Source organism: Spermophilus citellus (genome assembly GCF_964194105.1).
Source record: "Spermophilus citellus genome assembly, chromosome: 16".
Classification (NCBI taxonomy): domain Eukaryota; kingdom Metazoa; phylum Chordata; class Mammalia; order Rodentia; family Sciuridae; genus Spermophilus; species Spermophilus citellus.
The window spans coordinates 3112846-3140244 of record NC_138196.1 but is presented as its reverse complement, the minus strand read 5'-3'; the positions used below and the strand labels follow the sequence as shown (position 1 = coordinate 3140244).

The 27399-nt window shown below is 33.8% G+C and overlaps 1 protein-coding gene across 1 annotated transcript in view; it reads left to right on the top strand.

Moving 5' to 3' along the window:
• LOC308635053 (membrane-associated guanylate kinase, WW and PDZ domain-containing protein 3-like) overlaps nucleotides 1–23715 on the top strand; it is a gene marked incomplete at both ends in the record, with an annotated part of 39211 nt that extends 15496 nt beyond the window's left edge. The window contains 5 exons of the mRNA XM_081269317.1: nucleotides 1950–2069; nucleotides 8022–8231; nucleotides 14255–14429; nucleotides 17621–17700; nucleotides 23558–23715. Coding sequence (XP_081125443.1) covers nucleotides 1950–2069; nucleotides 8022–8231; nucleotides 14255–14429; nucleotides 17621–17700; nucleotides 23558–23715 — 743 coding nt within the window. The remainder of the gene's footprint in view (nucleotides 1–1949; nucleotides 2070–8021; nucleotides 8232–14254; nucleotides 14430–17620; nucleotides 17701–23557) is intronic.
• Between the last annotated feature and the right edge of the window lie 3684 nt (nucleotides 23716–27399).

Genomic DNA, 27399 nt, shown 5'->3' with positions numbered 1-27399 from the left:
AACCAAACAGACATAATTTCTGCATGCTGCCATACCTTAGGTGAGAATCAGGGAAGATTCTCTAAAGAAATTTTGTAAGCCAAGACCTGAAGGATGATGACTGAGTTAGCAGAAGTGAGAGTGGGAAAAGAAATAGGAATTGCTCTAGGGAAGGAACAAAGGATTCACTTATTTGGAAGTAAGTGAGTGTAAGGGTCAATGAAAGAATTGTGTTGTGGGAGAGAGGATTACTATGGCTAAAGCCTGGAGTGTGAAAGGAGTGAGACAGGAAAGAAACTGGAGAGGAGGCTTAGATTGCTAGAACCTTATAAATATGCCAGGAATGATGGGAAACCTTTTAAGGGCTTAAAGGATCTTTTGTTGTTGTTTTTGCTCAATTTTTTTAAGAAAAGTCTGACTGTAATTTGGTGGGAGTTATAGCCAAGGATAGGCAAGAGTTGATCTGGGGGATCCAACCACACAGGCTGCAGACAGTAATATGAATTAGGTGACTGTGGGAACCAGGAGAAATGTCTAGAGGTATTTAGGACGTGAAATCAACAGCATTTGGTGACTGAACGTTGGAGTAGAAGGAGGAGCCTGAGATGACTCTCAACCTATGTGGAGGAACAGGTTTGGGAAGGCTGTGTCAGACCATATCCAGAGAAAAGCCTGGGTCTTTTTTTGTTTTGTGTAGTATTTAACATGACATTGCTAATATCAGTTCATAAAAGTGATTGATTCTCATTTAGCGAAATTTGTCAGATGTAGCAATACTGCCACAACCTGAATTTATACAGAAGAAAGATTTTACCTTATTATAAATTCCTTAATATATAGAAGTTTAGTGATCTGTTGCTGTAATCAGTTTATAAATCAGTTTACTTAACAGTGATTTTTTAAAAAAATTGCTTAAAGAGAATAACGGTTAAGATGAAATATATGAATACCTATCTTAAACCTTTGGTTAGTCTAAAATAACTTCATAATATTTATGCAAATTTTTAAATAAAGGACATTAAAAGACTTATAAAAATTGCTTCTCTTTTTTGTTATCTTTATGACTCTAGTAAATAGAATGTAAGTTTACATTTATGCTAGGAAAGAAAAATAAGATACATACACAGGACAACTACTTAAAAATGAAGTGTGTTGCCAGGGTGTGGTGATACAAACCTGTAATCCCAGTGTCTCAGTAGGCTGAAGCAGGAGGATCACAAGTTCAAGGCCAGCCTCAGCAATTTAATGAGGCCCTAATCAATTTAAGGAGACCCTATCTCAAAATGAAATATAGAAAAGGCTTGGGATGTAGCTTAGTGGTAAAAGGCCCCTTGGGTTCAGTCCCCAGTACTTAATTAATTCTGTTTTACACAATATGTGCAAAATATCACATTGTACAACACAAGTAGACACAATTTTTGTTTGTCAACTTTTACTTGAATAAAGTTGGAGGGAGAAAATGAAGTCTCTTAATGGTGATTTATTTCTACTTATTGTTAAGTAATGATAATTGAGATTAAATGTTGTGTTTTGGGGCTGGGGATGTGGCTCAAGCAGTAGCGCGCTTGCCTGGAACGCGTGCGGCCCGGGTTCGATCCTCCAGCACCACATACCAACAAAGATGTTGTGTCCGCTAATAAATAAATAAATATTTTTTTTAAAAAAAAATGTTGTGTTTTAAGAGATTAAGCCTTTTTTAGCACTAAAATTATTTTAGTGGTTTTTTTTTGTTCTGAATTTCATGGCTATCTCTAGATTTTATTAAAGTACATTTACTCATTCTACATTTATTATCCTACTTTCACCTAATAATGTTAAGTTGCCTGAAATTTTCTCATCCTCATTCTAGCAAATGCAATATATCCAATAGTCTGTGCCTCTATAAACTGAATTTTCTGATACTCTGAATATTTTGTAAGTTTAAAAGTACTTTGCAACCTATTTTTTTTTCTTTTTTCTTTTTTCTTTAGGCACTACAAGGGCCCCCAGGGATGGGGAAGTTCCAGGGGTGGACTATAATTTCATTTCTGTTGAACAGTTCAAAGCACTGGAAGAGAGTGGAGCATTGTTAGAAAGTGGAACTTATGATGGTATGTCCCCTAATATTAACAACACTCAGAAAACTATCTGAATGATGAATTATTTCAGAGGGAACTTGATCAGTAAAATACTATTTCTAAAAATTTCTTAGGAAAATTTTCCTTTGATGAGGAGATTTTATAATTTGCTAAGTAAGATGGGATTAAACCAAAATAGAAACATTTCTTCATATTATAAATTTAATTGTAAATAATATACTAAAAATCAAACTGACTAGCATGCATATTTCATAGTAATTTACAGTCATCATCAGAACTCAACAAGCATTTATTGATTGCTCCCTATTGTGGTTGGGAATAAAAATCTGTATACTTATAAAAACCTGTATGTACCTTGACTATCTTGGAGAAGGGAACATATAACTTGCTGGGGGGTGGGCAATAAAAACAGAATAATTGGTTTTCTTTTAATATCTCTACCCACTTGATTCCAGAAAGTACAGTTGAGATCAGTTTCAATTTTTAAATGATTCTCTTAGGCCTATTTATTTTTCCTTATTTAACATGCTTTTTTCCTGGCAAGCTTATCCACTCCATAGCACCCTTTACTTTTTCATCTTTGCTTTATCATGCTATTATAATTGCCTATTCCATAAACTCTGATAGTAGTGATCATGTCTTTCTTACTTGATATTATCTTTAGGGCCTCAGATGATGATGAATAATATCTAACCCTAAATACAACATATCCACATTTGCATTTTAATTCTTCATAATTTCTCTCTGTAGCAGTACCCCAAGCTCAAAACAGTGGAGTCATCATTTACTTCCTCCCTTTTCTTGCACTTCACTTCAGTCAGTTACCACATCTAGTCATTTCTTCCTTTGTACCCACTTTCACAATGCCTTTCTTTTCACCTTCACTATCTCATTGAAGCCTACTGGATCAGCTCATGTCTGGCCTATTGCAGTTGGTCTCTTATGTTCAATTTCTTTCTCTGTCCAATCCAACCTGTCCATTGCTACCATGCTGATCCTCCTTAAGCACACTTCTGATCATGTCCCTCTCCTATTTAAAATCTTCAGCCATTTTTTACCTGACAAGTTTTATCTAACTATCATTTCTGGGTTTAGCTACCATGACTCCCTCATTCATTCATTCATTCACTCATTCATTTTGTCCTATTTCATTCATTCAGCAATCATTTGTTAAGTACCTACTCTGTGCCAAACACTGTAAGAGAGCCTAGTAGTACTGGGGTGAATAGACTGAAATGCCACTGCCTTAATCCTATCTCTTAGTGGGGGAAAATAGTCAAAAAAACAAAAAAACTATAAATTGTTATGAAGAAAACAACAACAAAGGATTTAAAGAAATGAATAGGAATATCTTCCTCAGAGAAGATTGCCAGTGAAGGCTTAGAGGAAAGGACAGCTGCTTGTTTGTTTTGACTTTTACACAGATAGCCTCCCTCTTATAATTAATCATTCTGATGTGTTTAATATGTATGTTTTTGTATGTCTTCTTGCACAATGTATATTATGTCTTGTGTGCATATATATTGTTTACAACTGAACTGTGTCATATATATTTATCATTCAGATTTTTATCATTTCATTTATTACTTTGTTTTTAGATACACCCATGTTGATATACTGTATTTGTGTGTAATCCATTGCACTTAATTATTCTCCTAGTGATGGCCTTCCTTCAAACTCCCTGTTACTATAAGTAAAGATGAACGTTCTCACATGTCTTTTTACAAATGTATGAGAATGTCTGTGGAATATATACCCAAGAGCCGAGTTATTGACTTGTAGACTGTATGTATCCTTGTCTGATGAAATAGTTTTGGTGCCTCTCCAGTCTCTTTTCTCCCTAGAAGTACACAAAGGTTTCTAGAGCAGCTGTAATAATGGCACCATCTCCCAGTACTTGGCATTATTCAGTTACATAATTTTGCCAATCTAATGGTTATAGAAGTGGTATCTCATTCTAATTTTAGTTTCTCTGGTAGTCAAGAGAGTCTGAGCATTTTTCCATGTGCCTATTAGTCTTTTGAACTTCTGCAAATTATGCACTATACTCATTTTCTTTGTTCATTTTTTCCCAAGTTGAGATCTCAGTCATATTCTGATTTATACGTTTTTCCTTAGATATTTAGATATTACTCTTTTACTAGATGTAGATATTTTCTCCCATTCTGTCACCTGTTAATCTTGTCTTGTATTTCTTCATTAAACAGAATTTTTAAAATTTAAAAATCAGGTCCTGGGGTTGTGGCTCAGAGGGAGAGCACTCGCCTACCGTGTGTGAGGCACTGGGTTCAATCCTCAGCGCCACATAAAAATAAAATAAAGATATTGCATCCACCTATAACTAAAAAATAAATTTTAAAAAAATAAACATCAGTTCATTACTGTTTTTTTTTTTATAATTGTGATTTTGAAGTTTTGTTTACAAAGTCTTCTGTCCTTAAAAGTACAAAAATACTTTCTTAGATTTACATCCATGAAGCATAAGAACTTGGTATATGATAAAGTGACATATTGCATATTTTCAGTTATTGTCTACTATGTGCTTAGTTCAAAGGAAATGTAAATTAAAACATTATATATTTAATTTTATTTTTTGGCTACTAGGGATTGAACTCAGAGGTGCTTTGCCCACTGTACTACATCCCCAGCCCCTTTTTTACTTTTTTGAGACAGTGTCTCCCTAAGTTTCTCAGGCTGGCCTCAGCCTCCTGAGTCACTGGGATTGCAGGTGTGTGCTACAACACATGGCTCAACAATCATACCTCATTTCACACCTATCAGATTGGCAAAAAAAAATTAAGTCTAATAATTGCAAGAAATTGAATTTTCCATACATTGTTGGCAAGAATATAAAATGGTACAGTCGCTTTGGAGAACATTTTGGCAATAACTGGTAAATTCAGTAACTGACCTAGCAGTTCCTTCTCTAGATATGTACCCTAGAGAAACCGTTTTCCATGTATTTATGTACACAGGAGCCAGAAATATCATTATAATACTGTTTGAAATAGCGACAGAATAGACATAGAAATAACTCTTCTGTAGATGGGGAATGAATAAAATGCATTTTTTGTTCATAAAGATGGATTTATGAAGTTGAATAAAATATGTTTATATGTATAACATGGATATGTTCTTGAAATATAATTGAATAAAAAGAAAGTTACAAAAGTATATGTACAATACATTCTTTATGAAAATAATGAAACATTATGAAAACACCCAGACTTTTGCTGAAAACAATAATATTTATTTGTTATGAATGCATGTATATACCCTAGATGTATACAGTATTTAGGAAGAATGACATGTACCAACTTCAGGACAACTCAGGGAGGCAGTGGGAAGGATTGGTCAGGAAATTAGGGCTTCAATTGTATTTGCAATTAGGTATGTATATCCTCAGAAAGAAAGAAGGAAAATTTCAAAGAAATCTTGCAGTGGTACTATCTGGATAATGTGTATGTAAATAAGTATAAATATATAAATATTTATATATGTAAACATATAAATAAAATATATATTTCTAATATGATTCCAATATTGTTATCTATAATTTTATGTATATTTGAATTATTTAATTGTTGGTAATTCTATTATAAAAGTGCAACAGCCTTTGGAAGAAAAAGAAAAGTTCCAAAAAAATTTTTTTTTAATTTTTTCTGTTAGTAATTACAGTCAGGGTTTACAAACCTTGGAATTTTATACCTTGCCATCTGGAATGTTAATATTTATCAGTGGTTTAAGATTACTAAGCCCAATGATTAATTTTTTTTGTACTATGGATTGAACCCAGGGGTGCTTAACTACTGAGTCATATTCCCAGCCCTTTTGATTTGATTTTTTATTTTGAGACAGGATCTCATTAAATTGCTTAGGATCTTGCCAAGTTGCTAAGGCTGGCTTTGAATTTGCAATCCTCCTGCTTCAGCCTCCCAAGCCACTGGAATTATAGGTATATGCAATGATTACCTTTCTAAACAAGGAAACTGCCAAAATTTATTCTGAAGTTTTGAAATCTTTGCAGTGATTATGGATAGCAGCTCTAATATCTTGCATTTTTCCAATTTTCCCCTTAGGAAAAAGTTAAACTTTCTAGAGTTAGATAATAATTATTAAATTTTTAGTGACTGTGGATGACTACCATCATCCTTAGAAAAGTAGACTTTTTATTTCTGTCACAGGATATATCCTTATTCCTTCAGAGTATGATTATTGGCCACAATAAAGGAAAAATGAAATCCTAGAATATTTTATTCCCTGGCCACCCCTCTATTTGGATTATTTCTGTACTCTGCCCAGAGAAGTAGTAACCAATATTTGTGTTTTTGTTGGTGGTAGTGGTTTTCCTTGTGTGTGTGTGTGTGTGTATGTATAATTTTTTTAGCTGGACACAGTACCTTTATTTTTTATTTATTTTTATATGGTGCTGAGGATCTAACCCAGTGTCTCACACATGCCAGGTAAACACTCTATACAACCGAGCCACAACCCCAGCCCCATGTTGTTGGTTTTTTTCTTTTTCTTTTCTTTTCTTTTTTTTATAGTTGGTATGGAATCTAGGGTCTCACATAGTCGGGAGAGTGCTCTGCCACTGAGCTGCTTCCCAGCCTTAACCTGCTTTTCCATTGGTTTTGTACTTAGGACCCAGGAAATTTGCAAAGTCTGGAGTGTGTTAATACAATTTTTTGCATCTATCTTTGTGAAATAAGCAACCATTTCAAACATAGATTTGGAAACAAGGGAGTAGTTGAGTGAGAGAGGCAGATGTAGTTGAAAAGTTTTTTAGTTTGAGTTTATAGTTTTGTCTTGACTATTTAATGACACCACTCAAAATTAAACTTTCAGGAATTAATTTTGACACTTTCTCCCCCAAACATTCCCAACCTAAGGTTAACTGTGTCATTTATAAATGAGTCTTAGTGCTACAGGTAGCAACCTATGATTTTTTTCTACCCAGGAAAAAATTCATCTACCTCATAAATTGACCTTATATATATGAGCATCTTAATTATCTCCCTAGCTTCAAAGAATTTGATTGAAAGTTGTGGATTTTTAAAATAAAATATCATGAGTATTTTACTTTCTAATCATATTTACTTTTTATAAAATTAGAATAACAACTAATATAAGGTCACACCTAGTGGAAGCTACACACTGTTAATGTAACTGTGCTTTCCTATTGTATTGGGCTGCCTCCAGGAAGGAAGCCACTTGACAATTTGAGAAGATATTCAGTTGTTTTCCTTCTACTCTGGAATGTTTATTTTTACCGAAAAAACCACTGATCCTCAAGATAAAATTAATTTCTTGCTTTCATGAGAATAAGCCAATATTGAATTAGACTAATAATGTCACTATTTGTTCAATAGACTGTCAGATAATATAATTAGAATGCTCAGAAAATTTAAAAATTTTTAAAGTAAAAATTATATCAGCAATCCATATTTCTTTGCAAACTGCTTAGTTCTTAGCTTTATCCTTTGCCCACATATTTCCTCATCTTACTAAAGTAATACATTATGTATATTAAAACAAAATTATTTGAGTTATTTTTATTGTCTTTACCTCCCACCTTTTGTACTAGTTCATCTTACATGACAGCTTTGATGCTTTTAAATTTACAAGTTAGGTCCTAATTCAAAGCCCATGTAAAGCAAGTCTTGTAGGAGCAATAATCAAGGGGGGGGGGAGGAAGGGAGGAAGGAAGAAAGGATCAATCAACTTCCTGGCCTTAGTAGTATTCAAATGTTAGATGATATATGATAAAGGGCTCTTGAGAAATGAGTTCTTTCTGTTATTTCTACCTCCTTCTCTCACAAGGAATGCTTAGGTCAACCTTTTGGACAATGGTAGATATTCCAAAACGTCAGTGTAAGAAACAGTAGGGATATACAGTAGGCCATATTATTCTGAGTCGATTCAGCATGAAGATTTCAGCTGCTATTATTTTGTCCACTTCAGGAAACTTCTATGGAACTCCCAAGCCTCCAGCAGAACCCAGCCCTTTCCAGCCAGATCCAGTTGATCAGGTCCTCTTTGATAATGAGTTTGACACAGAATCCCAAAGAAAACGAACAACATCTGTCAGCAAGATGGAAAGAATGGACAGCTCTCTTCCTGAAGAGGAAGAAGATGAAGACAAGGATGCTATTAATGGCAGTGGAAGCACAGGTCAGTAAACAGATGAACAACTTCTAATGGATGTTATGGGTTGGCTGTACTGACGTTTAATTGGAAGTAGTAAAATTTTTGCTGAAGCATGGAAAGCTTCCAATGTTTTGAGAAGGCTGTGTGTAGAGTAATGTATATTTCTGTAGAGCATCTATAAACTAAAATGGGTTGTCCCAATTTTAATAAATGTATGAAAAACTACCAGTAATAAAATAATATGCCATTACTTTATTCCTTAAAATATTTGAGGTTCATCTTTGACTCTGGAATAGGGAAATCTTATTGACTTATGTCCTATTTTATAGGATAAAAGCAAAATATAGATGTTTTATAATGTACCTTTAGCTCAAACAAAAGTACTTGGAAGTTTAGATATATGCCAGTAAAAATTATCCAAAAGGTTTGTTAATATTTTTATTTAAATTCTGAATTCACTCAAAAAATTTTCTTTTTTTGCTTTGACGCTCTTATTTTTTCATTATATATAAAACCAACAGAAATTTAGTGGTGAAATATCCTATTCAGTATCCCTAAATAATTTTGTGATTCTTAAGTTTGTAACTGGGAGTGTACCAAAAACAGTGCCTGGCACAAAGTAGGAACTAAAAAAAAATTGTTCATGTCCCCAAGTTTGCATATCATGTCCCCATCTCCATATCATTTTCCCAAAGGACCTTGATCTTTCTTCATCAGTTATTAAAATTTTCCATTTAGTGCTCACTTTTGGCAGCACATATACTAAAATCGGAACGATACAGAGAAGATTATGGCCCCTGCACAAGGATGACACATAAATTTGTGAAGCATTCTATATTGTTTTGGTGGTGTTGTTTAATTTATACAGAGGACATTTTTTTCAGAGCTTGAGAAGAGAAAATAAATAGCAGAATGATAACGTACTGACTATAATAATCAATGTTTCCTAATACTTGGTAAAAGATAGGGATATTCTCAGTCCTTGAAGCCAGGGGTTTAAAAACAAAAAGAAACAAACAAAAAACCACAAGTAAGTTATTCAAATTATTTCCAACATACATTTTGTAATGAAATGAGAGAAATTAATAAAGAATATTTTTCACTTGTGAAAAAAAATGCCATTTACATTATATTTATTGTTTTAATATATTCATTGTTTATTTCCCTCTCCAGATTGGGAGTTCTATTTTATCATTCTAACTTCTCACACAGTTGTGCCACATAACATGTTTAATGTTAAATGAATTACATTATATATTTGGGTGTAAAGACTGAAATTGGGGTTGGAAAGGTTTAAGGAAATTTATACCTAATTCTTTAGAGATTACTAAGGGAAATTATCATATCATAATATGATATGATTGACTTTTAATATTCATGTCAAATTTGCAGTCCCATAAAATTAATTCTGTTAATATTTTAAAATGCTGAACACTAGGATTAGAGACCATGAATCTGTCCCAATATGGAATTATATATTCTTGACTTAGGAGGAAAGAAGATTCTTTTTTATTTTTAACATCCAAATGCAGAGCTTTATGGTGATCACTGTGATTCCCTAAGAGATAAACCTATCTCTAATATCAATAGTTTATGCTATCATGTAAGACAGTTGTTAAACCAGATGTTTCATACTCTGATATTAATATTTAAAGAGAGCACATCCAAGAGTGTGTGGGAGTCAGTTTGTACACTCTCTATTGTGTTTAGGTACCACAGGATATTTACATTAGGTTATATATTTCTTTGTAAGAGAAAATATTCCAAGTATTTAAATGAAAAACCAGAAAATTGTTAAGGAGTAGAAGTAGGGAAAAGGTAGGTAGTTCCTTATTTGTGTACATCAATACATATTTTATATCTTGCTAAAGATTTAACCCCAAAGGTTTCTAATATGCCCACATAGGATGACATATGTTATGTTGTGATGCTAAATTTTTTTTCCAAAATAAGTATAACATAAACAGCATCTTCCCAAGTCATTGGATGTTATACAAACTCCCTTACTCAATCACTTGGAACTATATTAGAAGTATTATAGATCATAATACTTATTTCCCAAGAATGTAACTCCCTTCCAGATTGATTTCTATTTTAGGTGTCTTTTTTTGTTATTTTTTGTGCATAGAAAATAAATCATGCATTTTGTTTATTTTTTATTTACTCAACAAATATTTGTTGAGTGCCTTCTAAACTACTAACTGCTAGCTAGCCATTTGTACTAAATACTGGGAATAAATCAGTGAATAAAACAGACAGAAACCCCTGTCCTGATGGACTTTACCTGATAATGGGAAAGTCAAGAGAGTCAGAAGTGGTCTGCATAAATGAATATCAGGTGGTGTGTTAGCCGGTACAAAAGAGAAAAGTAAAGTAGAGGAGAATGGATGAGAAATAGTGGAGTCAAACCAGGCATAGTGGCACACACCTGTAATCCCAGAGACTCAGGAGGTTGAGGCAGGAGGATCATGGATTTGAGGCCAACCTCAGCAATTTAGGGACACCCTAAACAACATAGCAATACCCTCTCTCAAAAATAAAAAGGACTGGAGATGTAGCATAGTGGGTTCAATTCTTGATACCAAAAAAAAAAAGAAGAAGAAGAAAAAGAAAAGAAATAGGTCAGGGTTTGCAATTTTAAATAGGCAGAAAAGACTTGAAATAAATAAATAAACTCTAAATATCTGAGAGAAGAGCTTTCCAGACAGAGAAATGCCCTGAGTTGGAAGCATGCCTGCAATATTCAGACAACAGCAAGGAAACCAGTGTGGTTCAGTGCAGCATAGACAATGCACTATGTGTGATTGGAGCAGAGAGATGGAAGACAGAAGAGCAGGATAGAAACCAGTATGGTCAGTCAAATAATGAGGGGTGGGGAGGAATGCATATTATGAAAGGTCTTGTAGGTACTTAAAATAATTTGGCTGTAACTGAAATTAGAAACTATGATAAGGTTTTGAGTAAAAGAGTACACATCAGATTTAACAGGCTCATTCTGCATACTATGTTGAGAATAGACACAGGATGGCAGGGTATAAACAGGGATACCAGTTAGTGGGTCACTAAGTATACAAGGAAGAAAGTGATCCACCATTCAGATGTTGCTGAGAGCACAAGTAAGATGTGAACTGAGAGTTGATCATTAGATTTAGCAATGTGGACAATATTGGAGACCTTGATAGTAACAGGGTTTTTGTTTGTTTGTTTGTTTTTATTGGAAGTTAAAAAGCCTTGATGAGAAGGTCTGAGAGAATTGAAAGAGTGGTAGTGGGAGTAGCAATTATAAACTCTGTCAAGGTAGTTTGGTATGAAAAGACTGACATGAGATGGTTGCCAGAAGAGAAGGAGAATTATTTTGTTTTTAAGGAATTTGGCAATAACATGTTTTTATGTGGCTGGATATGATCTAATAAATAGGGAAGAAAGGGGCTGGGGATGTGGCTCAAGCGGTAGCGCGCTCGCCTCGCAAGCGTGCGACCCGGGTTCGATCCTCAGCACCACATACCAACAAAGATGTTGTGTCCGCCGAGAACTAAAAAATAAATATTAAAAAAAATTCTCTCTCTCTCTCTCTCTCTCTCTCTCTCTCTCTCTCTCTCTCTCCCCTCTCTCACTCTCTCTTTAAAAAAATAAATAAATAAATAGGGAAGAAAATGAGAATGAGAGAATGGCTGTAGGCAAGAGGGGACAGGTTATATTTATAAATGGGGATTAGCTTTAGCTAGGAACATGGACAATTCTCAGGAAGTGACAGATGGTGAAGTAAATGGGTATAGTTGCTGTATAGACGGAATGGTGGGAATTTGCAGAGTTCTCTTCTGCTTGCTTCCATTTTCTTGGTGAAATGGGAAACAGGGTCGCCAAATGAAATTAAGGATAAGAGAAAAGTCATAGAGTAGCCCTCACTTATCTGCAGTTTCACTTTCCGTGGTTTCAGTTACCCACACTGACGGCAGTAAGAAAATATTACTGTATAATAATATATTTTGAAAGAGACTACATTTATAAAACTTTTATTACAGTATATTGTTACAATTTTTCTACTTTTATTATCAGTGATTACTGCTAGTCTCTTACTGCACATATTTATAAATTAAACTATCATAGGTATGTGTATATGGGGGGGAACAAAGTACTCTGTATATAGGGTTCATTCCTACTCATAGTTTCAGGCATCTACTGGGGGAGGTGGTCTTGGGACATATCACCCTCAGAAAAGGAGGACTACTGTAGATGACTGAAGGAGAAGGAAGTTATGAAATATTTAACTAGGAGCGTGTCAGAGTGAATCAATTAAAGAAATGTACTATGATTGTCATGTATCATTAAATATCCACTGAGGTTAGTGATAATGAATTTAAGCTGAATTCCTTAGCATTGTCTATGTTCAACTGCATGTGCTAGCATTGAGTAGGTGGATAAAGCAGAGTTATGGTTTAGCCAGGCAAGTGTGATGAAGTCAGGTTGAGGCAAAGGAATCAGGAGTACTTGGAAGTGATTATAGTGGTTGATCTTGGAATTTAAGTTGGATAAGAAAAGCAATAGGGAAATGGGTAGAGGGTGGAGAAAGTGAAAGTTAATAAGTAGAAAGATTAATGAATTGTATGATTTTGTTGGATAAAGGATATTGGATAACCAAATTTTAGTGTACTTGCTTGCATTATAGAATCCGGGACTCTAAAAGGATTTTAATATTACCCCAAAATTATATTTAACAACGAAGTCTAATGAGTATAATTTTATTATTTATTTATTTAGTTGGTAGGTAAGTGCCCTACCTCTGAGTTATATCCCCAGCCCTTGAGTGTAATTCTTTTTTTAAACTGTCAATGGACCTTTATTTTATGTATCAATTTATTTATATGTGGTGCTGAGAATTGAATCCAGTGCCTCACACATGCTAGACAATCACTCTACCACTGAGCCACAACCCCAGCCCCTTGAGTATAATTTTTAAAGACAAATTTTATTTAAAGGTCTGTTTTAAAAGTGTATGAGCATGGTTCTGAGGTTGTAGCTCAGTGCAAGAGTGCATGCCTAGCATGTGTGAGGCACTGGGTTCGATTCTCAGCACCACATATAAATAAATTAATTAAAAAATAAAAAGTTCATTGACAACTAAAAAAGTGGTTTTTAAATGTATGAGCAGCTTAGTGTAGCAGTTAAGAGCAAAGGCCACTTAGATTCAAATCTTAGCTTTGGGGTTGGTTTGTGGCTCAGTGATAGAGCGCTTGCCTAGAACATGTGAGGCACTGGGTTCAATCCTCAGCACCACATAAAAATAAATAAATAAAAATGAAGTATATAAAAAAATCCTAGCTTTGCTATTTAATGACTATGTAACCTTGACTAAGTTAACTTAACCTCTCTGTCTTTTAGTTTTCTCAATTTATAAAATGAGTTTAGTAATAATATATACTGGGTTGGTGTGAGGATTATGAGTTAATGTTAATCACTTAGAATAAAGCTTGACATATGCATAATTATGTATAAATACTGGTGATGCTACTGTTAGGATTTATACTGAATTGAATCCACAGTTGTTTTGTTGCTACTCTCCCAGACTAGCATCAAATATACTCTAGGGGTTAATGTGAATTAGTAAATGAAAAGAATTGGGTATGTTTATTTGTTATCTCAAAATTTATAGCAGAATGTGGACATAATAAATAAATTTGAAATATATAATTGCACAAATATGTGTGTGTATGTGTGTTTATATATATGAAATGAAAGCGGATCTAGTACACCAAAATAGAGGTTCAGCCAAGAGATTTATTGGAAGCAAGGAGATGGCTGCCCACCCACTAGAGTGGGGACAGCAGCTGCACACCCATCCTCACTGGGTTAAGTAAGTCTGTTAGAGGACCGGCACGAGCTGATTAGGCCTGAAAATTCAAAGGGGCAATGCTCTCTCGTGGGGTTTATATATTTTATATATATACATATATAAAAAATGTTTGGCATTTTGTTAGAAATGAAGAGGGACTTAAAGAAGAGTATAACTTTGCCTACTTTTCATGCTGTTCTGTTTTGAACAATGACAGAAAACAGAGAGAGGCATTCTGAGTCATCTGACTGGATGAAGACTGTTCCAAGTTATAACCAAACAAATAGCTCCGTGGACTTTAGAAATTATATGATGAGAGATGAGACTCTGGAACCACTACCCAAAAACTGGGAGATGGCCTACACTGACACGGGGATGATCTACTTCATTGAGTAAGCAAATGTCTCTATCTCTTCTAATCTGCCTGTCACTGTGAGGATTGTCTGGAATGGAGTTAATCTCATTTTGGTTGTGTGCCTTTCATTTCTTTTTCTTTGTTTAAAAATGTTTTTTATACAAGTAAGAGTTGATTTTTAATCTAAGTATTTCCCTGGATACCATTTCATTTTATTTGACTTGGATAAACGAAGAATATATTTGACCTCTATTTTATAGAAGTAGGGAGATTGAAAATACACTCATCACTAATGATGGAAAATGTAAAGAATAAAGGAGGCTTAGCTTTGCCCTTTTTTTTAACTTTAGGGTAGATCATCCAACTTCATGAGCATATTAAGAATTATCATCATGGCAGAGTACATATTATTATCTTAGCTACGTATTGTCAGTCCTAGAATTTAGGTTTGATGTATTCAAACAATATAAGTAAATAATATAGGAAGAAATTTCACTGATCCTCAGAGTAACTGATACACTATAGATGCATTAAAGTAAAAATTTTTATGGAAAGCATTATTAATGTAATATTCATAAAGTACTGAATACCACATGATTAGATCAACCTAAAACTGAATGTTGTTTGCATCAGAGAATAATATTATGCAAATAATTTACTAAAAGTTTCATTATGAAGTTTTTAAAAAAAATTTTATGCACTTGTTATTCTCATTTAAAGCAGTGTGTTCAGAGTTAGAAGATTAATATAGTGAAGTTATAGAATATTGAAAAATAACAGTTAAGTATTGAGGACTGGGCACTACACATAAAGAATATATATTCAGAAGTTAATTAAGGTGAGGGACTTGAATCTGTTTCCTCAAATGGTTCTAATTCCAGATCCTTCCCATAGAATAAGCACCTTGCTGTACTAAGTAGCATTTAGTATTCAAAAAACATAGAACTTGAGTATATGTTATTCTCTTTACCATATGCAGAAATTAATAAATTTATATAAACATTATACAAAACAGACACAAGATATACTTCTCTATATGGAATTTAAGGGATACTTTTTTTTAAGTATTGGGAAGTGAACCCAGGTGTATTCAAACACTGACCCACATCCCCAGTCTTTTTTTATTTTTAATTTTGAGGCAGGGTCGCCTAAGTTGCTTAGGAACTCACTAAGTTTCTAAGGCTGGCTTTGAACATGCAATCCTCTTGCCTCAGCCTCCTGAGCCACTGGGATTACAGGTGTATGCTACCACACGCCAGAAACTTAAGGGATTCTTTAAGGTTAGAAGTGGCTAAAATATCTTTAGAAACAGATTATGAGACATTGGATCTGACAATACTTCACTCTACGAATAGAGATAAGTTAGTATATTATGGAGGTGCAGAGAATGTATAAAAGAATTCTCTTTATAGTTTAATATTATTTGAATGTATTAAAAACATAAATGTAAGGCCCAAACTATAAACTTTCTAGAGGAAAAGCTTCATGACATTGGATTTGGCAGAAACTTCTGACACCAAAAACAGAGGCAACAAAGCAGGATAGACAAGTGGGACCACATCAGACTTGGACACTTCCACACAGCAAAAAACACTGGCAGGAAAAATTATCTTCATATTGAATAAGGGGTTAATATTTAGAATACTTGAAAATTTACTCTAGATAAAGCTATTTGTTTGCTATAGTCAATATGTTTGATTTGTGTTTAACTAGCATGGTGTATTTGTGTTAAAGTCTGCTGTTAAAGTCTGCATCTGTAAGAAAAGAATATTAACATAGGTCCATAGTCCATAGTTATTACAGGTTAGGAATAGCCTAAAAACAGCTCTATTTTTAACCTTGGGAAATATCAGGCAAAATTCTACAGGATTACCTGTATCTGCTGATTTAATCAATAAAATTTTGGCTTATTGGAATCAAAGTTGGGCTTTTCTCATATAGCAGTTTTGAGTTTGGGTTAGCAGGATACTTCCATGGTTTTGTTGTGGGTTTTTTGTTCCCCTCTAACCATCTTTGTACTCCTAGACCTCTTTGAGTTCCGATTCCTTTTATTTTGTTAAAACTGATTTAACTGATTTTCACTTGGGGAGATTATCTCTCTGAAAGAGTGAAATAAGCACAGACTTTCTAGAAACACTCTCCATTTTTTTTTTTCTACAGAGATTACCTGTTATCAGCAGACCAAAAAAAAAATGTTCATATATCTCTCTAAGCAGCTCTGGGGTTAGAAAAGGCATAGGAGATATGGTTAATGCTCTGAAATCACTGACTTCACCTACTAAGAGTGGACAAGGCAGAGAGTACTGAGTTTATCTCATATTAAAGATACTAAGGAAAAAACGTATTCACATAGTTATTCTAACAGTTCTTTAATAATTAATTTACATTTTGTTGCCATCCTATATATTCTTCTGCAAATTTTTCTTCTTTAATATCTTTGTATTTCAGAGACTTAAGCTAACAGTGACTACTTAGCAGTGTGATAGTTTCATTTTAGCATTACTATTTACTGCATGGTGACTTGACCTGAAGCTGGCTGACTGGCTTGTAATGGAATTAAGCAGACACTGCTCTCTGGAAGTATCTTTGACTTGCTTCATAGAAAGAAGCAGGGGCAAGTTATTTTTTTTCTTCCCCCACCCCGCCCCCTGCAGGATGAACAAACACATTGTTTTTCCTTGCATGTTGCAGAAACAGCCACTTTAAAACTTTTATTTTATCCTATTTATTGTAAGGAGTCCCTGTGATGGCAGAAATTCTCTCTGATAATTTGTCTCTATATTCCTAGACCCCAGGACAGTACATATATATCATAGATACTCAAGAAACAGTATTTTTCTGAAGGAAGAAAAGAAGAAATTCAGCCAGCAAGCTAACAAGGTTTTAAATGCAACTTAGCTGGCTAGGTGATGTAGTCTATGGCTCTGTGCCCACCCTTTGAAATGTTTTTGACTGCTTGAAAAAGTGTTTTTCTGTACTTGGCATTTGATCCCTTCTTTAAAGTCTTCATTCTCAAATTAGTGTCTCTAGCATTATCTTTCTGTCTTGGTAGTTTTGAAGTAACAGACTGAGAACAATAAGATTATTGAATTTGAGGAATACAAATGGAGGCTGTAGGAGATAAATGTTCCAATACCATATGCTTTTTAGTCACTTTTAATCTTAGCTTTGGAATTACTTTTCTTCCTCTTTATTTTGCTATTTCTAATTGAGATCTTTATTCTACAGCCACAATACCAAGACGACCACCTGGTTGGATCCTCGTCTCTGTAAAAAAGCCAAAGCCCCTGAAGACTGTGAAGATGGAGGTAGAGATTCAGAATTTTTTTATACTATGCTTATCCTCTTAATCCTTTCTTACTCTTCTTGCTTAGTGAGTTTTTCAAAGCCCTAAACAAACCATAATGTACATAAATAAGGATGGATATCATAATCAACTGAGTATGGTAATTATGCCATATATATACATATACATATATGGTAATTATGTTATATGCATATAAATAATTTATGAGAAAATTTATTTATCTCCTGTATGAGGATTGTAATTCTCTCTCTTTAAAAATTTAATAAAAATAAATTTCCCTGTTTTTAACATATGCCCTAAATACAAACTGTAAAAATTCTAAGTTGAGGCTGTGGTTGTGGCTCAGTGGTAGAGCATTCACCTCTCACCTATGAGACCCTGGGTTCGATCCTCAGCACCACATAAAAATAAATAAACAAAATAAAGATTGTGCCCATGTATAACTAAAAAAAAAAATTTAAATCCTAAGTAACTATTCAGTAAATTAGGTGTGTTCCCAACCACAATGTAGCTCTGTCATATCTGTTGAGCATTCAAATATATACTTAGTTTATTATATACTGGGATAATTGCTAGTGTCTATAACTATTCCTTAGCTAAAATTAGGACAGCAATACAAACTTAATGAAAGTCTATAATATATCCCCCTGCCACACACAAAATTTTTCTTACTTAATGGAAAAATTATTTCTATAAACATCATCAGATAGTCTTATCTGTCTTGTATGTTATATGTTCTATAAATTTTATAGTTTTTAAGTAAGTAGAATTTATCTCATCCAAAATTGTTTGCTATATCTTCTTGAAAATAAGGTGCAATCAAACAGAATTACCACGTTTTGTCCAGCATGACTATAATAGAAAGAATTTTTCTAGGGAAAAAAAAAAACAGTTGAAAATTGAATTATTCAGACTTTTTTTATAATGACATCAAAAAAATTGGAAATCTTGAAATATATCTGTTAGAAGATGCAAGTTCTTAACAATGAAAACTGCAAAACATCATTGAAAGAAGTTAATAAGGATCCATAATAACGGGTGAGATGTATTGCACTCATGGATTGAATCCCACAATATTGTTAATGATATTCATTCTCAGAAATTGATTTCTAGATTCAATACTGTCCTAATCAAAATTCAAATAGATTATTTTGGGGGAACTAACAAACCTATTGTAAAATAATCTGGAAATACAGAGGCTTTGGTAGTCAAAAAACCTTTAAAAAAACAGACAAATTTAGAGGACTTCCTATAAAGCTATAGTAAGACAATGTGTTAATGGCACAAGATAAACAAATAGATCAATGTAACAGAATAGAGTCCAGAAATAGATGCACACATATCTGATTACTTGATTATGAAGCAAATTGCCAAATCAATGCAATGAGAAAAGGAAATTGTCTTTAACAAATGGTGCTGATATAAGTTGATATTCACATAGAAAATTGAGCTTCAGTGATTCCTCATTCCATACACAAAAACTATTTTTAGAAGGATCAAAAGCCTAGCATAAAAGCTAAAACCATGGATCTGGGGTTTTGACTCAGTGGTAGAGCATTTGCTTAGCATGTGTGAGGCGCTGGGTTTGATCCTCAGCACATAAAAATAAAATAAAATTTAAAAAAAATATTATGTCCATCTACAACTAAAAAAATATATTAAAAAGAAAAGCTAGAACCATAAAACTTTTAGAAAGAAAAGAGTATCTTCATGACTTTGGGATTAGCAAAGTCTTCTTAGGGAAGCTACGAAAAGTATGAACTACAGAAGAAAAAAAAAATTTTTTTTGTGGTACCAGGGAATAAACCCAAAGATGTTCTTCCCTTGAGCTATATCACCAGCTCTCTTTTATTTTTTTACTTTGAGACGAGGTCTTGCTAAATTGCTGAGGTTGGCCTCTTAACTGGTGTTCTTCTTGCCTCAGCTTCCTGAATTGTTAGGATTACAGGTCTGTGCCACCATGCCTGTCAAGAAACCTGATATTTTGTACTTCATAAAAAGATTCATAGTGGGGTAGGGAGGGGGACCGTGGGAGGAATAGATGAATTCTAGATAGGGCAGAGGGGTGGGAGGGAAAGTGAGGGGGCAGGGACATAGCAAGGATGGTGGAATGTGATGGACATCATTATCCAAAGTATATGTATAAAGACATGAATTGGTGTCAACATACTTTATATACAAACGGAGATATGAAAAATTGTGCTGTATATGTGTAATAAGAATAGTGATGCATTCTGCTGTCATTTATTTTTTTAAAAAATCAATAAAAAAAGAAAAACTTTAAATTTCTTTTCATCAAAATAATTAAGATAATGAATAGACAAAGTCACAGATTTTGCACTATATATCTAAGAAATTATGTTTAGAATTTATAAAGTACTGTTTTACAAATCAAAGTGAAAATGGACAAAACTTTTAAATAGCCATTTCACTAAAAAAGTTATACAAATGACCAATGAAAAATACTTAAAATCATTAGTAATTAGGGTAGTTTTCTAATTAAAATCATAATGAGATACCCACTAAAATGACTATTATAATAATTTCAAAAGATAGTAACTAATGTTGGGAGGATGGAGAGAAACAGTAACCCTTATCCTTTTGCTGCACTTTGGAAGCACCATGCCAACGTCTTCAAAAGTTAAGATCCCAGCAACTTGGGAGACTGAGGCAGGAGGATAAGAAGTTCAAGGCCAGCCTCAACAACTTAGTAAGACTTTGTCTCAAAAAGTAATAATAATAATAAAGGGCTAGGATGTAGCTTAGTGGTAAAGCACTCTTGTGTTCAATTCACAGTACCCCCCCCCAAAGAAGTTATATATAAATTATCATATGACCTAGTAATTCCACTCCTGGATATCTACTCAAGAGGAATGAGAATATATGTCCACACAAAAATTTGTATGCATGTGTTTGTAGCAGCACTATAATATCTAAGAAGTGAAAACAACCCAAATGTTCACTTGCCAATGAATGGATAAATAAAATGTGATATAACCCTACAATGGAATAGTATTCAACAATAAAAAGGGCCAAAATACTGTACATACATGAACCTTAAAAACGTTATGCTACATGAAAGAAACTAGAAAACCAGATGTTGTATGACTCCATTTATATGAAATGTCAGCAATGGGCAAATCTATGTAAACAGACAATAGGTTAGTGGTTACGCAGATCTAAGGATTTCGATAGAGATTAACTATAAAAAACAGGAAAGGATGTTATTGGAGGGATGGAAATATTCTAAAACTGGATCATAGTGTTAATAGCATACTAAGTAAATTATTAAAAATTATTGTTATATACTTAAAACAGATGAATTTTATAGTATGTAAATTATACCCCAATAATGTTTTTTTTAAAATAAATGACCAAAGGACTTACATACTTCACAAAAGAAGTAGCTTTCACTGTCAATTTACTGAATCTTTAGTATTGTCCTCTGTTTCAAATTATATTTGTGTTTTTCTTTTGTTTTTGAGCCTTTGTTTTTGATTGTCCAATTTTTTTTTTTTTTAAGATGATGCTAGGGGTCCAACCCAGGGCCTTGCACACTCTAGGCAAATGCTCTATTTACTACTGAGCTACACTCCCAGCTCCAAAATAAACCTATTAAATTTGAAATCCTCCTCACCTCACACCTCTCTTTCTATCATGTATACCATCCTCCTAATCATCTGGACCCAAATCCTTGCAATCACATTTGCTTCTTCTTCTCTTGTTGCTTTATTTCCTATATAGTTTCTAAGCCCTGTTGCTTTTTTCTTTTTCCTGTTTTGCCAATATATTATTATTCAGAATATTCAATATATAGAAAAAACTGAAAGAATTTTGCAGTGACATATATATATTTATTATATATATATATATATATATATATATATATATATATATATCACTGCAAAATTCTGTCACTGTCTTTCTGTGGGGATGGATATATACATCCCCACATTGTAATATTATAATGAACATTTTGCTACATTTGCTTTTTTTTGGTGGGGGAGGGTGGTTTACTGGAGAGTAAACCTAGGGCCTTGAGCACACTGGGCAGACTCTACCACTAAACTTCAAACCCAGCCTACACTTGCCTTTTCACAGAGCTATCTAGTTATCTATTTTCTTCTATCCATGCTTTTTCCTTTATATTATATCTTCTTCATTCTTTTGATTACCATGCCTATTTGAGTATTCTTGATCTTTCTTCCTCTACTTAATTCTATCCCTTAAATATATCCTTTATGCCAATGGTATGAAAATAGTGGTACTCAAACTATCTATTGATATACAGGAAGAGAATGTTAGAACTTATTTTCCATAATATAATTATTACAAATATATATAAATATAAATGTATTACTATATGTAAATTAAGCTTCATTATCATTTTCTGTGCAGATTGGTAACAGGATTCTTACTCACCATATGTCAAATTATCACATGTGCTACTTGCAGTATCTGAGGGACAAATTAGTATGACACTGTTCAGTGTCAAGGTACTGATAATTATTTAATTGCTTCCTTTTTAAACATCTGGTTTTATATATGCTTGTTTTATTCATATTAGAATAATACATATGTACATGTAAATAAATTTATATATATATATCTTGTGAGTATATGTTCAGATTTTTACAGAGAAGCCGGCAGGATCAAAAACCTTCAATACCACTAAATTAATACTAATACCACTAAATTATACCCAATTAATACCACTAAATTAATATTTTTAAAATGTAACTACCTCTCCCTTGCTCTCTATTGTCACCCAGACTCCTTGGTAAAAAGCATAAAGATCTTTTTAATAACTGAAACATATTCTGTATTTTCTTTTCAAAATATTTTCATATCATAAATCTGATGTAGTAATGTTTTTTCCTTTGTCATATGCCCATTTCTTCTCTTAGGAACTAAACTTGTTCCCTGTGTCTTCCTGGCTTATACATACTATTCTTCTAAGCTCAAATCTAAAATATGATTTTTTTTTTTTTTTGTACCAAGGATTGAACGTAGGGGCATTTAACCATTGAGTCACATCCCTGGTACATTCTTTTTATGTTTTATTTTGAGATAGGGTCTTGCTAAGTTACTTAGGGCCTCACTAAGTTGCTAAGTCTGGCCTCGAACTTTGCGATGCTCCTGGTTTAGCCTCCCAACCTGATGGGATTACAAGCATGTGCCCTCTCCCAACTTAAAGTATAATTTCTTATCCTCTTCTGTCTTTCTTTTCCATGTCAAAATTAATGTTCTCTTCTTTATACTCAGTATGACTTATATTGTATCATAACATAATACCATGCTTTTTTTTTACTTTGTACTTTGAACCCAGGAGTGCCTTATCACTAAGCTACATTCCTAGTCCTTTTTTTTGGCTTTTGTTGTTGTTTGTTTGTTTGTCTGTTTTGAGAGAGGGTCTTACAAATTTTCTAGACTGGCCTTGAACTTGCAATCCTCTTTGCCTCAACCTCCTGAGTCACTGGGGTTACAGGCTAGATACCACAGTCTTAAAGAACAATGGTTTTGTCTTATTCAATTGTGTATTCCTTCAGTAGAGATTTAAATGTTTGGAAAGAGGGAGAGAAGAAAGCTAGGAATAAAAAGCGAAGGAGAAAGGAAGGGAAGGAAGGCAGGAAAGAAGCTACTGTCTTCTGAATTAATTTGGTCACCTTCCTTGGAAATATTTTTTAATTCTGTTAGGTTTGGGAAAGGGCAACAAACAGTAAGCCTGTCTTCATTTACTAGTTGGGAATCAAGAGAAAAGTAAGACACAGGCAAACAGATGAGATCAGAATGCCAGTTGAGTGTGACTTCAGCCCTACGGCTATGTGGGCTTAATGATATTTTATTTACCCTTACAGGAGGCAGAGCTAAGCACTCAGTCTCTAGCTTCTGTGTTCAACCGCAGGTCTCCTCCCATGAGGCAGGCATGGCAGAGGACAGACCAGAATGCATCTCTGCAGGCAGGTGGCATCCAAAACAAGAGACTCTGGAGTCTCTAGCTGAGCAAGCATATTGAGGTTGTTCTGTAAAACTCACAAGTCAGATAAGACATCCACTTATCATTGGGAAGAAAGTAAAGGGGCTTAGGAAAACTAAAAATGTTTCCTTCTTTCTTTTACCCCTGTGAAATTTGAAGAATTAGGATGACTATATCCCCCTAATTCCCTTTGCATTAAAGGTGACCATACATCTTGGTTGGCTTATTCCATCTTATTCCTGTTGTCCCAGAATAATTAATAGTTCCCTATTTTATTCTGAAAGTGAGCAATACATTATATGGTCATCTTTCTTAAAAGAAGCACAATTGCATTCAGTATGCTAGGAATGTTTGAACTCCTTTAATGTAAGGCTCCTCTCATCCCCATAACTGGGTACCGCTTCCTAACATTTTCTGTACTGGCAGGGAACCCACAAGTGGAACATTGAGCCTCTTAGTTTTCTGCTCAGCCAACTTATTTTACTTTCTCCATATACTGTGTCTCCACTCTCAATAGGGAGAGCATAGCCCCCACAATAGTCTTATTTTCAGGATAGACTTTATCTGACTCGAATTGATGTTCTCCAGAGTGCTTTTCATCAAGTACATACTGAAACAAGAATAACAACAATAACAGTATTTTAGTTTAAGATATTGTTTGCCTCTGTGGAACATTTAAGATCTAGGAAGTCCTTACAGTTTCTAATACTTGCCCTTTCGTGTCCAGTCTTCTGATATTCAGAACCCAACTGTGTCTTTCCACTGTGTGTGATGGTTTAATTGATGTACATGTTTATCTTCCATTCAAATAAAATAATTAGTGTTTTGGTTTAAGTAGTTATCTTAAAAATACAGCATCAGGAATCCATTCTACTCTCAAGCCACCCCATTTCTCTTACCATGAAAGTAAGATTAAATTTTTACTAAAGGCTGCTTATAAATGTATTGAATGTTGATGTCATTTTGGTGCTTAGAGAATGATAAAAGAAAATTACCAACTGAATAGATTTCCACTATGATAAAGCAATTGTAATTCATACATTTAAATAAGAAAATCCTATTTTGGGAAGATAAAAGAAAAAAGGATAAATTCATGGGTGGGTTATAACCAGCCAGCTGCTTTATGTGCTAAAAATAGTTTTGCTTTTGGAATCAACTTGTTGGGGAAATGTTCAGAAAAGATGGTTAGGTTAGGTCTTTCCTATCTCAAAATAAATACATTATTCTTGTCCCTAATCTTCCCATAGTTTTTACACTATCCTTTTTACAACCCAAGTTAAAAACAAACAAACAAAAAGGCATCTTAAGGACTGTATCTCCTATTTTACTCTTTAGTGACTGCAGTATTCTGACTTTTGCCTGTTTTCATTGAAACTGCTTTTCTTAAAGTTACCCTTAATCTGATTGCTAAATCTGGTGGATTATACTGACTGACAGCTTTTCAAAGCATCTGTGAATGTTGATCATGCCTTTCTGTTTCATTTCCTCACTGTTAACCATTTTCCTAAGGAGAGATATTTAAAAATCAAGATATGCCCTTTTTATCTCCCCTTCCTTGATTTCAGTTTTCTTTGCTTTATAGACAATTCGGTTCAAAAGCCACTGGTTGGGACTTGGCAGTGTAGTCATTTGGATGTGGGCAGGGGGCAGAGTTGCAGTTCGGAAAAGCGAAGAGGTAGCTTCATGGTGGGGCTTGGCCTCCTGTGAGGTACTGCAGTCTGAGTGACGCTTCATGGTGGAGCCACACACAGGGGAATCCAATGCTGGATTTTGGAGCCCAGTAGCATGAGAAGACCACAAGGGGATGCAGAGGAGAACATGCAAGTTGTTTCACATTTTCAGAGAGGTCTCATCAGTGTAGTGTAGGATTACTAGACACACACACACACACACACACACACACACACAAACACACAATACAAATCTGTATTTTAAAAATTTGTTATATCTGTATTTTCTTTGATTTTTGGTAGTTTTTATGTCATTGTTAGAAAAATTTACCTACAGATTAGATTATAAAGAATAAACTCTCTGTGTGTGTGTGTGCGTGTGTGTGTGTGTGTGTGTGTGTGTGTGAGCGAGAGAGAGAGAGAGAGAGAGAGAGAGAGAGAGAGAGAGAGAGAGAGAGAGAGTATCTGGAAGTCTGAGCTACTTAAAGTAATTCTGATCTGTGCTACATGCTTATAATCCAATTTTATGGTTTTTCAAATAGCTACACATTTTAAACATATCTATTTATTTATAAAGTCTGTTTTCTCCCAGAATTATACTGATGGACCCAATTCTTAAATTCCTACCAGTGTCTTTTCATGGGCCCATATTATATTACTTTAATTATGGAGGCTTCATGGTGGGTCTTAATGATTTCTAGGGCTGAACTGCCTGCGTTCTTTTCTTTTGCAGGTTGTCCTCCCATTCTTCATCTCATTTTTCTACTTTAATATCAATGTATCTAATTTCAAAAGGAAAACAACAACAACAAGGCCCTTAGTCTTTTGGAGGGATAATTTCAAATATCTATATATTACCTTGAATACAAATCATGATCTTGTTGACTTTGTGTCTTTTATAAGTTATTTTAATGTTTTCTTCATGGAGATTGTGTTCTTCTCTTGAGAGTTATTCCCAATCACTTGATCTTTGTATGTTGTTTTGGAGTCTCAAATAGGGGAGGTATGCCTTTCTATGCTGTCGTCTATCTGGAAATATACATAAGGCCATTGATTTTAAATGTCAATTTCATATTTCTCTATCTTACTAAATGTGTTGCTTTGACATTTGGTTTCACTGTTTCAGCTCTTGTGTAGTCTGTGCATTTTATCATCTGCAAATAAATATGATTGACCTCTCTCTTTTCAATGTTTATCTCATTTTTTAAATCTGATTGTATTAGCTAATAAATCTAAGGAGTAAACCCCATTTTTATTACTTTCAATATGGATACGTTTCATATTGTTCTCTAGGCCTGGATTCTTAAACACAACTTGGATGTCCATAAAAATCACTGTTATGCCATTCATTGACTTCATATTTTTATATTTATATAATGTCCATAAAATAATAATATATTTTACTTATAAATATAGATATAATGAATCTTTCTATCACATTCTTTAGTTTTCTTATTTGTATGTTTCTTTTTAGATCTATACAATCAATTTTGTTTCCTCGGGAATCATTTCTTTGTGCTTTATGCCCAGGAAATTCTCAAAAATCCAGTGATTTTACCAGGATATTTATTACACTATGTCTTGGTGTTTTCTACTTTCCCTAGTACAAGTTGACACTTTTAATATATAAAGAATGTTTTCTTATTTCTCAATTGTTATTCTTTGGTATATTTAAAATATTGCTTCCATTTCATTATTTTTTTTAATCTTTTGGGTTTTTAAAAAAAAAATTTAGTTGTTGATGGACCTTTATTTTATTCATTTTTATGTAGTGCTGAGAATTGAACCCAGTCTCTCACACATGCTAGGCAAACGCTCTACCACTGTGCTACAACCCCAGCCCTCCATTTCATTATTTTATTTTTCTTCTTCAGTGACCTCACTTACATGTGTTTTGGATGCGTTGTCATATTTATATCTTGGCTTTAACTTTCTTTTTCTATTGTTATGATTATGAACTCTGGCTGATGTCTTCCCTGTTCCCTCTTCACTAGGATCCACTTCATGAACTTCACTTCTCTATTTCTAAGCTACCTCTGATTGGACTTAGTTC